The sequence below is a fragment of the Rhipicephalus microplus genome, chromosome X (assembly GCF_043290135.1).
Source record: "Rhipicephalus microplus isolate Deutch F79 chromosome X, USDA_Rmic, whole genome shotgun sequence".
NCBI lineage: Eukaryota > Metazoa > Arthropoda > Arachnida > Ixodida > Ixodidae > Rhipicephalus > Rhipicephalus microplus.
Window position 1 is genome coordinate 453,167,396 of NC_134710.1, and position 15,016 is coordinate 453,182,411.

General features: G+C 44.9%; 1 protein-coding gene across 2 annotated transcripts in view; it reads right to left on the reverse strand.

The window, feature by feature from the left end:
* The window catches only part of LOC119161687 (uncharacterized), a 117,821-nt gene that overhangs the window by 42,107 nt on the left and 60,698 nt on the right, over window positions 1-15,016 (reverse strand). The window contains exons 6-7 of one of the 2 annotated variants that reach the window (XM_075880625.1): window positions 5,817-6,174; window positions 1,813-1,857 (exon numbers count right to left, since the gene is read on the reverse strand). In XM_075880625.1, the coding sequence (XP_075736740.1) occupies window positions 1,813-1,857; window positions 5,817-6,174 (403 nt within the window). The remainder of the gene's footprint in view (window positions 1-1,812; window positions 1,858-5,816; window positions 6,175-15,016) is intronic. The other variant, XM_075880626.1, reaches the window with a different exon arrangement.

Consider the following 15,016-nt stretch of genomic DNA (forward strand, 5'->3'; position numbering starts at 1 on the left):
CTTTTGACCTCCTAGGGTTCTTTAACGCGCACCCGAATAGGAGCCTATGGCGCTGCAACACTTCCGTCTCCATTGGAAATGCAGCCGCCGCAGCTGGGATTTGATCCCGCGACCTGCGGGACAGCAGCTGAGTGCCTTAGCCACTAGATCATCACGTCGGGCTCTCGAATAGGGCATTGTTTCATGTGTTTTCTCTTATTGCAACATTGAGTGAGCTGTACAGTGGCACCCAGCAGATACATTTTTGAAGTTGCTGTGAGAAATAAACATAAGATTTAGAAAATGCAAGATTAAAAAGCTAGAAATTAAAAAAATAGGCTGAATTTTATTCAATGCTTTCACAAAAGAGATGTGTGAAATTGTCTTGTGCTTATCATCATGCTTTAGCAACATAAAAGCTTCTAGAAAACACTGAGTCCTGAAATGTCATATCCTTGGTACGAATTCAGTGGCTCAGCCGTCAATCAAATACCTCACTGAAATAAAAGTACCCCTGAAAACAATCGTTCAAGAATTTACCCCTGCTTCTTCGCTGATACAAGCAATCATGTGCACAAAGCCTTGCTCTCGTGATGGATAAATCCACGGAACGAAAAGCATAATCCATAGAAGTCTAGTCAACGTAGCTGATTTTTTTGGGACAAACAGTAGTAGGCATCAAAGGACTAAGTGCAACACTACCAGCACAAGTTATTTGACTGCAACCGTGACCATTATGCACAAAACAAAAAATAATGACGTTGAATCTGCACAAATGCAAAAGCGGAAGCAAATGTCTGTCTCAAAGGTCTTATTTACATGGCACGAAATCGGCGCAATATAGCCGTAGTCGCTTTTGCGCCACAAAACCCGACAGAACAACAATGTAGACACAAAAAATGTGTATCAAAGTAATTACATCACACATGTCATCTTTTCATTACAATAGTGAAGCCTACTTTTGTAATAATGGCAACCAAACGTATGTAATGCATGCTATTTGCACTCTTCTGTGTCTAAATAGTCAAGCCAGGTCAAGTGTTATGAAAAGACAACATGACCGCTTTCTTATGCGGTTGTTCGGTTAACTTAGAGTACTTTCGCGGCATATCATGCATGATTGGTTCAGCAATACACTGAATCCTGTGGGAGCTTTGCTCGGACCAGCAGGAAATGACGTCATAGGGGGAAGTAAAGAAGAAAACAGCTAGATTATGTTGTACCTCAGAACAAAAAAAACAATACATCGCCGCATAGAGAGGCACGCAAACAAGCACTGAAAGAGTCTGTGCTCTCACCTGCTCAACTTTTGTATTGTCCCATGTAGTGCATGAATCAATAATGCATGACTTTCCTAAAGCAAAGATGCCTATGTGTCGGACTGAACAGCGTATTGATCTTCATTCGGTATGATTACAGGCTCATCAGTCTTGCGATAAGTGCTTCCTGTCTATCACCGCACATGATCAAATGAAAAGTTTTCGCTTTGCTCCAAATAAATTGCTACATTGCTTTTGCTTTAGACCACACAAAATTAACGTAGGTTTGCTGCACTTTATTGTAATGAACATATGCAGGATCTTACATTCTGCACCTTGTAAGACATGCTTTTCTGTTTTTCTTTCCTATGCAGCTGTTGCACGTAAAAATGGCAGTAACAGGAAGATGATAGTTTGAGATTTATAATAAAAAATGGTAGTGAGGTCATTACACACCAAACATCCCATCTAGTTTAGCGACTACCCTAAATGTACTTTTAAAAGGCTGCTAGTTTACTTCATTGAAAACAGCAAATTGCTAAAATTTATTAGAGAGAACAAAACTTTACGTCACCTGCGAGCCTTCTGGACTTCTCAGAATGTCGTCTGGGTGTTGTTTCTGAAAAAAATTTGAAAAAGTGCTGCCTCTTCACCAAATTTGGTCTAGGTAATAGGTAAGGGTGCTTGTGTATAGTCCATGAAGCTCAATAGTATTAGCGCAAATTATTTCACCACATCAAAAGCAAAAGTGCAGTTCTCTTTATATGAAAAGTTATGTCAATACAGTTTTTTTTAAGGAAGAAAATGTTTTTTAAGTTTCTGTGTGATCGCCGTTTTCGCATTTGGTAAATAGCAGCTTCTGCCCCAAAGTTCCTCATGGCCGTCAATGGGAAACTCCAAAAATAATTTTCTTCATTAAAGCGAAAATTGTAATGATAAAACTTGCCATATAACAAGAACTGTTTATTTGCTTTGAACTAACGCATAAAAGTAATTTTTAATTGGACGAACCCATGGTGCGAATCGCATCTCAATGTGGACAAAAATAATAATATACTGACATTGGTGATTCGAACCTAACAATAAGCAAAGTATGCCTTCTGTGGTGTAAGTATTTATTGCTCAAATATTCATACCAACTGCAGTATTGCGATAGGAATATGCAAATATTAAACAGTTTGGCTGAAATCTTCAAAGCCTGTGTGGCCATATGTTCCACTTATGTTACTTGGCTTCAAATACTTTACAGAAGCACAATTACTAGCAATGTAAACCAAGATTGATGTAGCAAGAAAAAGTGGTACTTTTGAAATTTTCTCAAAACAACACTCACATGACAATCTCTGAAGTTCTGAAGGCAGCCACGTGACCAAAGTTTTTTTCTCTTCAAAATATTCTAGCGATTGACTGTTTTCGATAGAGTAAATTAGCCCCATTTTTAAACTCCACATTTGTGAAGGTCGCCAGGCAGCATGGTTTGCATGTTTGGTGTAAAATGGCCCAGTGGAAAAAACAACAAATGCCTGAACGCACTTTGAAGTTTGGCCAATTTTGAATGCATTTAATTGTTAGCAGCAATTGAATGAAGCCATTATGTTCACTCTTAGGCCTAGAAAGAAACCAGAAGCAATGAAAGTAGTCTTAAGGGTCGTCCAGTTTCACTGTTCCAGGGCTTGTGCCGCCTAGTTTAGTTCAAGCTTCACAATTTTTATACCCAGATTCGACGAAAAGCCCGCGTAGGCACAGTAAATTTTCATCTGAATGGTTTCACACTAGTTACCTAGATAAAAGGTGGCAAGTAGAGGTAAAGATACCAGTACAAAGGCATCGTAGATAATAACAAAGAGGTCTGCGTTTTTGTGGTGCTTTGCCTGAATGCTGTGCTTTTTGTGATATAGTTCTTTAGTGAAAATAGGCTTTAAAAACGAACATTAACCATGTTACGCCTAGTTTTTCTGTTATCATCGTGGTGGCCATAATAAAACTTATAACTTCGAACTTAATAGTTCTCTTGCAGAATTTTTCTTGTATAATTATATTTTCGAGACCTAGTCAATTTAGTTATAAGAAAAGGTGATTTTGATGATAAGTCACTCTTTATATAGTTGCTAAGTTTTACGACACCTTTTAAATTCCTAAGAGAGCAGTTATTTTCAATATCGGTATTTAAAATGCGATGAGCACGCTGTATGTACCATGGTGTTAGCACTTACAGATAGCACATGCACCTATCTCTTCTGATGGCAGTTATTTTTGTTACTCTTGCTCACCCATTTCTGTGTGGATGACCTATAGTAGTGGGGCTTGTACAGATTTGTAATGGGAGCTTCACGATCCTGCTTGCCTGCATGGTGATTTATAACCTTCTTAGGTTGCATGGTTTTACGTCACAAAATTGGTAAACATGCCATTATTGTACACCAACTGTATAGTTCAAAGGCAGCAAATGTAGGTGTACGCACAGTTGAATGTACAATGACGGCTTTTACTGGCAGTTCCTAAAGCTCAAGTGTACCCGAAGCATTTATTTTATGCTATTGTAATAATATCTCATTGAATTATTGATACCGTGGAAAGTTGTAAGAACAACCTAGGTATTTTTACCGTGACAAGCGTGCTGTTTTTTTTTGCAAGTGGCAGAACTAATTTTTACTCTTCTCTCTTCTAAGATTCACATATGCATAACAGGAAGGATTGTGGGCCTTTGTTTTTCAGTTTCATTCTGTGCGTTATATTTCTTGTGCATAAGAACTAAGGTGCTTACATGTGTGTCTGACATCATTTGCGCCCTCATTCACATTTTCAGGTGCATATGAAGAAAACGTCGAGGTGCATGGCAGTGACCGCCGGTATACACTGTGGTGCCAGAGCATCAAGCAGCTATTCTCCAATCTCCACAAAGCATTCAAGAGATAAACACAGCACCACGCTTTCACAGTGCTATGAATATTTTAGTTTAAAAATTTCGTTCGAAAATTGCTGTTGTTTCATTCTGTTTAGTGCCACCACCATGTGGCTTAGGCGTAGCTCGTTGAATGACGGTGCAAATTCACCTCATTTGCGTACCGTCAAAACTGCGATGTGGCTATTCACAGCTGAAGCATGCAGACAAAAAAAGTATGCAATGTAGCAGGGCTGCTTCCGATATGCTTATAATTGCTTTTCTAATGCATTTATTAACTATATAGTTTTTTTTTGTCTTGCATAAAATACTGCATTGATTTGTTGCAATACAACCATCACTTATGATCGCTAGCTTGTCAATTCAGTAGCTTCCTAATATATTCTATTTAAAAGCTAATTTTCCTCCCGCATCACGACTCTAAGAAAGATAACAATAATTCATTGTCTCATCATGCATATTCAACAGGTATTGTGATTTGTACACAGTATTGCATATACACAAAATGTTGACGTCCATTCAACCTACACATTATATTGCTTTGCACCAGATTTGGACGGTCGTTTCGTTACCGCATCATTAATGCGGCTTTTCTTATCAGCGGAGCTTTCCGCATCATGCGGCTTTCGTAATCTACGGACATTTTTGCATCATGTGGATTTTCTTATGTGCCGATCTTTCTCCATCACGAGGCTTTTTTTATATGTGGACCTTTCCGAATCATACGCCTTTCCGTAGACCAATAATTGCGTATGTGCGGAAACCATACAAACGGAACATTTCAGTAAAAATGTGGATGTTTTCACATTAAAAACTCGCCAAAAATGTGGTAACTGCGCCTGTCATAGAGCGTATACACTTATATGGCAACACGTCATCACTTTGAATATATTCCTAAACGCGTGAGGCTTTAGATAACTAGGAGCGAAATTACTCGCGCTTGACGCGTGCATGTGTCTCCACTGCTCACCAACTTCAGACCATTCTTCAAGCGCTTTGCGGGTGCCCCTTCGAAGTGGCTTGTGAGGACATGCATAGCTAATGTCAACGCGCAGAACAAAATAATGCAATTATTTATGAGAAATTGTGTTTTAGTCAAGGAGGTAATTATCGCTATCTTAATTTTACCAAGCAGATTTAGTTGGCCGCACGACTGCGGATTCATTCTATGAGGCTCTCTGCCCCCGCAATAATGCCTAAGATAGCGCTGCGGGTAATATTCGAAATAAAAAAATAAAGGTATGTTTGCATTGACAGCCAGTCATTGACGATCACACAAACGCGATTGGTGAAGTTATAAACGCTGTCCCATTAGCCAGATGTACTTCTGTAGATGAACTCATGAACGCACTATGTCAAAAGCATTCACAATGCGGCGCTGCAAGAATGAAAACCGGCTTATGCAGCATGCGTGAATATTTGTCAAACGATTCCTGGCAGCCACTTATTACGGAGTTTTTCTCTAGAACTTCCTTCAAAAGCCAGTGAGCTGTTTCTTTTTTTGCCCTTGAAACACGAGACACTGATTACTTTTAAGAAATGCGTTCCACTTAGCACTAACAGCGTAACTATCAAAACGGAGTGTCGTTGATTTCGCAACCCCTTTCTTTAGACAAACTTCTATAACAAATACTGCTCTCGCCTGGTCGGAAAAGTCGCAACGCCGCCTCGCAAACCTGTTTGCCTGAGAGGCCTGGTGCTGCAGTGGCAATGAAGGAGGCAGTCCGGCTTGGTGCTCGGCTTGATGCTCGACTGGACGAGAAGCTGCCAGCCAGGCGCATTTCTTCAAAGCGGCTTGCATCCGTGCCAAAGGGGTCAGCCGTTTGTGGCACCTCAGTCATTGGGTCGTTGTCTTGTGTGTCGGTTTTTTTCAAACTTGATAGGTAAGGAAATGGGTAATTTGTAGGTGTAGCTTTGCTTGTGTTGATTGTCTTTGTATCGGCTCTACTTGAAAGCGGTCGAGCATTATCCGTTGGCTTTGTTTCTTCTTTCACCGCGTCGCCTCGTTCAAGTACGGTCATCTTCTCGAACCACCTGCAACGTTGACGCAGAGCCACAAAGCTTACTGGTCCACTGCTTGATCCCTGCCATTGTTAAAATACTATTAGGCGTATTGAATTCATCGTGACCCATGCGTGGATAATAATGGGTGCGATGTGCCATTGAGACCCAATGTCTCAACGGCACATCGAGTAAACAAACGGGTTCATGACTGGTTGCACGATGTGTCACAAAAATTCGACACTATTGTTGTAGGAATCTTGTATTTTTCACCCTTTTGCGCATACGGTGCTAATGTACACGACTGAAAAGTATCTCGCGATTTTTCCGCAGCAGTGTTTCAATATTATGCAGTTCAAATGCAGTTAGCATCAACATTTAGGGTTTGGGAAAACGTAATGGTATACACATTTACGTACGTACGTTAACGTTTACGTATGATGAGCTAGAACTTTGAACGATATGCGTTCTGGTAAGAGGGCAAAAGCAAACCGGTAACACTTTAACTTAAAGATGTAAACGTACAACCTAAATGTCTCTAATATATACATGATGAGCGTGAACTAACAAGTATCATAGCTTGACATTTGAACCGCGTTTCGTAAACACAAAGGGTAACGCACGAAACAAACGTATAGTTTGTTTTACACTTATTAGAAATCTCGTAGTGCGTGGCTTCTTTGTGCGGACATGATGCGGCCAGCGCGGTAGTCGCGCACTGGCAGCAGCTCGCGCGTGTGCAGACGCTTGGGGGGCGTTGTGTTGAACGGTTGAACCTCGTTGCTGCTACGGCAGCGTTCGCTGGCTGATTTGTGATGCCGCGGGCCGATTTCGGTTGGCATGTGGGGTTCAATGTACCAAAACTACCATATGATTATGAGAAACGCCGTAGTGGAGGGCTCCGGAAATTTTGACGACAAGGGGTTCTTTAACGTGCACCCACCCACATCTGAGCACACGGGCCTACAACATTTGCGCCTCCATCAAGAATGCAGCCACCGCAGCCGGGACAGCGGGCCGATTTTTTTCGCTGATGCGGGAAGTGGGCCAATATTTCTCACCTTATCACAGTATGCCTCGCTGCCGTCAAAAATGAGCGTCGTCATCTCCGTGGCTGGGGACATGACAAGACATTAAGAGAAATCGGAATCTTCACGCGTGCGTTTCAGTGTATTTGAGTGAGTGTTGCCACAAGGAATGCGATCGATAAAAAGCACGTTCAGGTAGTTATCCTAACCTGCAGCATTTCTGAACTCGTCCACGTTTATTTTATTATGTTGAACCTGCATGGCTGCATGCTACTCGGTGTAGAGTGCTTCGCAATTATTTAGCCTAAAATGAAATCCCACGTACGGTGCGTGCTCATTATGGTATTTCCTGTAGCAGCGTACTGCGGTGCCTACGCAAAGGAAAACAATTACGTCACCGATTGATGTATAGGAGATGTGTAACATCCCGAAACCACCATATGCATATGACAGACGCCATAGTGGGGGGCTTCGGAAATTTGGACCACCTGAGGTTCCGTAACGTGCACCTAAACCTGAGCACATGGGCCTACAGCATTTTCACGTCCATCGAAATTGCAGCCGCTGGGATTAGGCCCGGCGACCTGCGGGTCAGCAGCCGAGTACCTTGGCCCCTAGACTACCGCGGCGGGGCTAACACAGAATTTCGGCATAGTTTCGCAGCAACAACGAAATCAGCAGGCTTCCCGACAATGTGGCCAGCGCACACCGCCGTCGCCGACGATGCAGTTGATAGCACTTTCCTCAAGCGTTTGCGCATGCGCGAGCTACTGCCGGCGTGCGAGTGCAGCGGTGGCCGCGTCGCGATGCCATGCACTTCGAGACTTCCCCTTAGAGTACAACAAATGGTACATGTTATGTCTAAAAGGTAGTGCTACTTATCAACTTTTGAGGCAGTAAAGTGTTCTACAACGTTCAATACTTAGTAAGTCACTGCAGATAGTTGATCACAGACGTTAACTACCTAGGACTACTAAATGTCTCTAGTCTACCACGTGCACTTACTACTTAGGGTACTGATTTTTGCAAAAGCACTTTACCACCTTAAAGGTCCACTCCTGCGATTTTCCTACCATGTCAAGGTAATGGTGTTTTTATGTTTTTTTGAGACACTAATGTCACGAGCCCAATAGTTGAAAGCTCAGGATATTGGAAAATCAATTTTGTAATAAAAAAAGTGCAATACCGCAACAGAAACCCAACCAGGCGCCCTGTCTGCATATGACTTACTAATTGGTCAAAACCGGAGGCAAAATAATGGTCACGCCAGTACGGAGAATGAAAACAATGAAAGCCAGACCAGCGAAGCCCCCGCCATGCACCTCACGGGAAGGAATGAAGCTTTCTCGTGCTATACCCGTGCTGAACACCATCGACGTCAACTTGTGACAAGGACAATAAACATTTCAGTGGCCAAAGTAGCGATGCCATTGGCTGCCTCATTTTTGTTGGCTTGTCAAATATGACATCACAGGGACAGTGTTGCCAATATTCTGATAAGCGAGGTGAGCTTTTCGAGGCAATCTTTAAAAATTCATTTGCAAACAATCAGCGAATGTATCAAGACTGTAACTTGGCATAAATGACCGCAATGTGCAAATGAACGTACGCAGCGAATTTCATTGGGATTCCTTGACCTCAAAAAATTGCCGGAGTTGGCTTTTGAAAGATAGTAAGAAGCGATACCTTTTTTTAAGCGTGTATACACGGGATGAGAGTGAACTGGAATTGTTGTTAAATCTTTTAATGCTGTAACCTCGTTGTCCGAGTGGTCCGCTCCTTTCAAAAGGCGGGTGCTGTATTCAACCAAACAGCATTGTTGCTTTCCGTAAGTTACGGTGAGAGCACAGCACCTACCAACCACTCTTTTCGCGAGATTAGCTCGTGCGCGCGTGGATATGATGGGGTAACGATATGGAAAGCTCTTTCTTTGAGCCTGCCATGCTATCTCGCTATTAAACGCGACAACACGCTGTAGCCATGAGCTCGAAATACTCACAATGGCAAATGATGTATATGAATACCTCGCCGTAAGTTTGCCGAAGCACGTGTTCTTCGAGGCCTATCATTTCGCACCGCGCGTTCAGGAGGCAGGGTTCGCTGGCTCGGCTCCCAGTGCTGGAAATTTTTCTTCTAGTTTTTTCTTGATCAAATGTTAGCGTTTATTTTACAACGTCGTATCCGTGACAATGATATATCAGTGTAGGCGTGGTAGATTCCTGTATAAAAGACTTAAAAACAGAACATATTTAGGCAATTTCTTCTTGTAAATCAGTTTAAAAACCCTGGCACCCCGACATTTGCCTGAACCTAGGGCTCGACAATTTTACCTAATTTCGAATTCTAGTTCATCTATTTCGTATAAACTCACTGCGGCATAAGGGTACGACTAAGCGAGTCACATAAACGTGCCGGAAACATGCCGCCGCGGCATGCCACGCATGGCAAATACGGCAACAATCGAGAGTTTCGTGGCTTAGAACGTAAAAAGGCTCGAGACCAAAGTCAGTGTAAAATGTTCAACGCCGCGTAGTGATTGACTAAGGAGTGATGTGGTTTACGTCACAAACATATGACGACCAAGCCACCAATAATATGCACCAAGTTCTCAATCGAGACAGCCTGCAACGTAACTAAAGCGCGTCTACCAAAAAGAAAAAAAATACCCGACTACCAAAGAGGAAAAAAATGCCCTCTTATGGAACTGCTCGCTCATTGGACGGTTTGCGTGTCGTAACTCCTTAACGGCAACAAACCCTCTTAACAGAATGATTACGCAAGGGCCACACAGGAACATTATTATTCAAAAGACTTATGCGCAGAAATGTGTGGTCGTCAACGACCGACAGTGATCGCTAAAGGCGTGTCATAAATGATCAAGCCTTCCAGGATTTGGAACCAAGCTAAAGAGAACGCCACCCGTAGTCGTAGCCAAAATTGCGTCAAAGAAGCTCTAATTTGCATTACGGTAGCCTTATGAAGCACAAGATATGCTCCAGAAAATTGTTTCCTAATTGGAGTACAAACTCCAGGTATTCCGGAACAAGGCATGTAACCGGCTATCCGTACCACCTCCTTGCGAACGGTATAAACGGAAACTTGCGCACTCACAATTTGTGCAGGTCATGCGACAACAAGAAGAGTGTACGGAAATCATGTTATAGAGCTTTCTGTTGCGTCACTGAAACCATCTTCACTCGAAAATAATGCAATCATACATAGAACTGTGCTGGTGAGAAAGCTTGGGACACGAGTGGATGGTTTTAAGCGCGCGCTCGATAGAAGGGTCCGCCAAGACTATTTTAAGCAGGAAACCTTGTGACTAAGTCAGCTCGTTACAGATGGTGGTAGTTACCTTTTTCTAGCTAGTTCACAATTATTAGAGAGTTTTAGTATAGCGGAAAACAGCAAACGCATAAATTTAGAATTATCGTTGTGGGCTCCACACTGACTATGTTCATAACGTTAACGAAGGCCACACTATTTCATAAAAACGCTATTTATGGCATATTGTTGCGGGGTTGGTGACTTCTGCACAAGATGCATTTACAGGTGAAAACCACAGGCAAGGGTCACAATGGCTTATTGGCACACTCAGGCCTGTCAGCTCCTTCAGCCCTTCCTCTTCTTTACTCCATCTCCATTACAGGACCCCCCGGCTTTGAAGCGCCGTCTCGGTGCGAGTTCGGAGAAGTGTGAGAGAAGTAGGGTTTCATGCCCGAAACGTGGAGAATGTCAACCAAGGACCAACTTGGGGACGTATTGGAGTGCAATAGCGCTATCACGTAGTTCACGTCGCTAACTTGACGTAAGACTAGGTAGGGTTCTGCGTATCGGGACAAGAGGTTTTCGGAGAGACCTACACGGTGACACGGTGACCCGAGGAGCACGCGGTTGCCTGGGGCAAATTTTATATTACGACGCTGATGGTCGTAGCGGGCGTTCTGCGTAACCTGTGACCTGGCGAGACGAGACTGGGGAACTTAACGAGCCATGTGAGCCCTATCAATGGCAATTCGAGCGTACGCGGAAGCAGATGGCACGAGAGGCAAGGTGGTTTCAAACGGCTATACGGGGTCGCGACCACACAAAATATGAAAAGGTGAAAAATCCCGTGGTTTCATGTCGAGAGGAAGTTTATGCGAATGTCACTTAGGCCAACGTGGTGTCCCAGTCTCAATGATCTTGGAAGACGTAGATCGAAAACATCTCTGAGCGTGTGGTTGAGACGTTCAGTTAGGCCATTAGTTTGTGGGTTGTAGGCGGTACAAAGATTATGCGCTGTGGCACACGATCGAAGGAGGTCACCAACAGCTCTGGACAAGAAAGAGCGGTCGCGGTCCATAAGCAGCTGCCGTGGTGCACCGTGGTGTAAAATTACGCCATGAAAAAGAAAATCTGCGACCTCAGTGGCGCAACTGGTTGGCATGGCCTTGTTATCGCGTAACGGGTCGCAAACTTTGTGGCGACGGCGATCTATTTATTTCCCATTGTCGTCGTCGAAAAAGGGCCAAGGAGGCTGAGTCCTACGCGATGAAAAGGTTCAGAGGGCAATTCAGTTGGGTGAAGATATCTAGCCGACAGGAAAGAAGGCCTTTTCCGGCGCTGGCAGGGGTCACAGTGGCGAGATATCGACGCACCCTGCGCTACAGTCCAGGCTAGAAGTACCGACGTCGCACTGGGTCGTATGTGCGGGAAACGCCAAGGTGTCCCGCTGTTGATGCGTCGTGAAGTTGTTCAATTATTGCAGCCCGTAGATGACAAGGAATGACTAGTAGAAGCTCAGGGCATTCAGTGCTGACGTTGCGGCGTTAGAGGACGCCGTCATGCAGCGAGAACATATTGGATTCAGGTCATGGCTGTCAGAATAAATTGTGTTGAAAATAGTGCGCACTGCCACATCCTGTCCTTGTTCGATGCGCATATCGGCGTTGTAAATAAACGTCATTACGCTTCTCGCTAGGTCAGGCACAACAAGATCACGAGGATCCACCGGGTGACGAGCAAGACAGTCTGCGTCCTTATGCAAACGGCCAGACTTGTACCTGACACCAAACGAAAAACTTCTGGAGCCTCAGAGCCCAGTGACGCAGACATCCAGTCGCGTCCTTCAAAGAATTCAGGCAGCAGAGGCGTGGTCGTCTGTAACACAGTGAATATATGACGATAGAAATATGGCCATTACTTGGTGACGGACCAAACTAAAGCTAAACACTCTCAGTGATGGAATAATTCCTCTCAGTGGGAGAAAGCAGGTGTCTGGCATAAGCTGTTGCGCACTGTCCACCGTGGTGCCACTGAGCGAAAATTGCGCCAATACTGTGGTTAATGGCGTCGGTGTGAACTTCTATGAAAGCAGAAGGATTAAAGTGGGGAAGTATTGGGGTTGTAATTGAGTAGCCAATGAGAGCGGTGAACACTTTAGCCTGCTAGGGCCCCATGAGAATGTGGTATCCTTCTTCAGCAAATCTGTGAGTGGCCTGGCAACGTCGGCGAAGTTTTTCACAAAAAGACGAAAGTACGAACATAAGCCGATGAAGCTCCGGATGTGAAATGGAGGACGTGGCAACGGAAACCTGCGGACGGCGCGGATCTTTTCGAGATCTAGTTGGACGCCATCAGTGTTTACAAGATAGCCCAAAACGGCATTTTGACAGCAACCAAATCAGCATTTCTAGGAATTCAGTTGTAGTCAAGGTGTTTTGAAGACTGCGGGAATTGGAGCGAGACGATCAGGTGGCTATCGAAAGTAGATGAAAAGATTATCACATCATATAAGTGACAGAGACAAGTAGACCACTTATAACAGCGCAGGAGAGTCCATCATCAATTTGAATGTCGCAGGGGTGTTACATAGTCCAAAAGCCATTATCCCTAGCTGGTATAAACCACTCAGTGTGATTAAGGCCATCTTCTCACGGTCCATTTGATCGGCAGAAATCTGCCAGTAGCCGGACAGAAGATCACTAGACGGGAAGTATGTAGCACCGTGCGGGCAGCTGACCACGTCATCGATGTGTGGTAGCGGATATCGTTTTTTGCTGATCTCGTTGAGGTGGCGATAGTCAACGCAGAAGTGCCCGGTACCATAAGAAGCGTGAGGTACAGCGGAGGCCCAAGGACAATTTGGTGGTTCTATGACAACTCTGTTGAGCCGTTCGTCAATTTTCCTTTGGATAACTCGGCTCTCAGTGTGGGAGACAAAATAGGGGTGTCGGCAAGTAGGACAGGCGTCACCAGTGTTTATACGGTGCTGAACGGCGGATGTTTGTCGTAGATGTTTGTTCTCAAAATAAAAAACATGTCGGTAGATGACGCGAGCAGGCGACGAATGTCGCTTGCTTGAGCAGGGTTGAGGTCGGGTGCAATCAACTTCGATAAACGATCCCGCGGAGAAGAGCTGCTGCAAGCTACAGGAGACTGAAGTAAATCAATCTCGGTTGTGAGAGCGCGATTTTGAGTTCGTCAGCATTAGATATATTGGCCAAGAACATGCCACGAGGAAGCACTTGAGGGTACAAGCTGAAATTGAGAAGTAGAAGCGAGGTACAGTTGTCAGTGACAGTCACAAGCGTATGGGTGATGGCAATGTTGGGCTCAAAAAGACCTCGGCAAGAGGAAGGCGAGAGAAAAACTACGTAGGTGGCTGCCTGAAGTGACAGCCGCACATCCTGAAAAGAGCACAGGCATAGCGAGGCAGTGTGGGGTTCAGTGACTATCTGAGGTAGCTCTAGCTTAAGAACGCTGGTAGCACAATTGATAAGAGCAGAATGATTCGACAAGAAGTCTAGGCCTAGGATAACGTCATAAGGGCATTGGTCAATCGCGACTAAAATAACAGCAGTAGTGTGGTAGTTTATACTTAGCGCGCAGTGCACAGACCGAGGACCATCGGCATACCGCCATCGGTCACACGGAGCATTTGTGCAGCAACTGGTGTCAGAACTTTCTTTAAATGTGTGCTTAAGATTGAACTCATGAACGAAGTGCTTGCGCCGGTGTCGACAAGAGCTTGCACAGGTACGCCATCTACTACAACGTCTAGTACACTTAGTCTGGTGAAAACGGAGAGAGGATTTGCTCCGGAAGTCGTCAATGCAACACCACCTCCGAGGCTGCATTTCTCAGTTTTCTGAGACAGTGTGGCCGGAAGCCACGGGGGACGAGAAGTGTGTGCGGCTGGAAGCCACGGGGGGGGGGGGACGACGACGAGAAGTGCCGTGACTGCTGCGAACGGGATGATGGAGGACGTGTTTGCGGCGAAAAAGACGTGCCTCCGTAGTAAAGCCGAGCGGCTGTACGAAGTGTTCCAAGAATGTTCAACGGCATTGGAATCATGGGCAGGTGCAATGGCGTGGGCGGTACCGTCGAAACGGGTCATATTGGTCGTCGTGCCGAGAGCCATATGTTGTGGCAGTAACGGGCAATATGTCCAACGCGCTGAGAGTTGCAACAGTTAGGGCGGTCATCTGCAGTTCGCCACTCAGCCGGGTTTCGATTTGATTGATATGGGGGGTTTAACGTCCCAAAACCGCCTTATGAATATGAGAGACGTCGAAGTAGAGGACTCCGGAAATTTCGACCACCTGGGGTTCTTTAACGTGCACCCAAATCTGACACGGTCCTACAACATTTGCGCCTCCATCGGAAATGCAGCGGCCACCACCGGGATGCGAACCCGCGACCTGCGGGTCGGCAGCCGAGTACTTTAGCCACTAGAGCACCAAGGCGGGGCACTCAGCCGGGTTACGAGTACGTGGAGAAAACCGTCGGTCGGAGGAGGACATCGCGAAAGGGTGTTCGCTCACTCTGGGCGTGGTGACATGGTACACGGAATGCACTCCGAT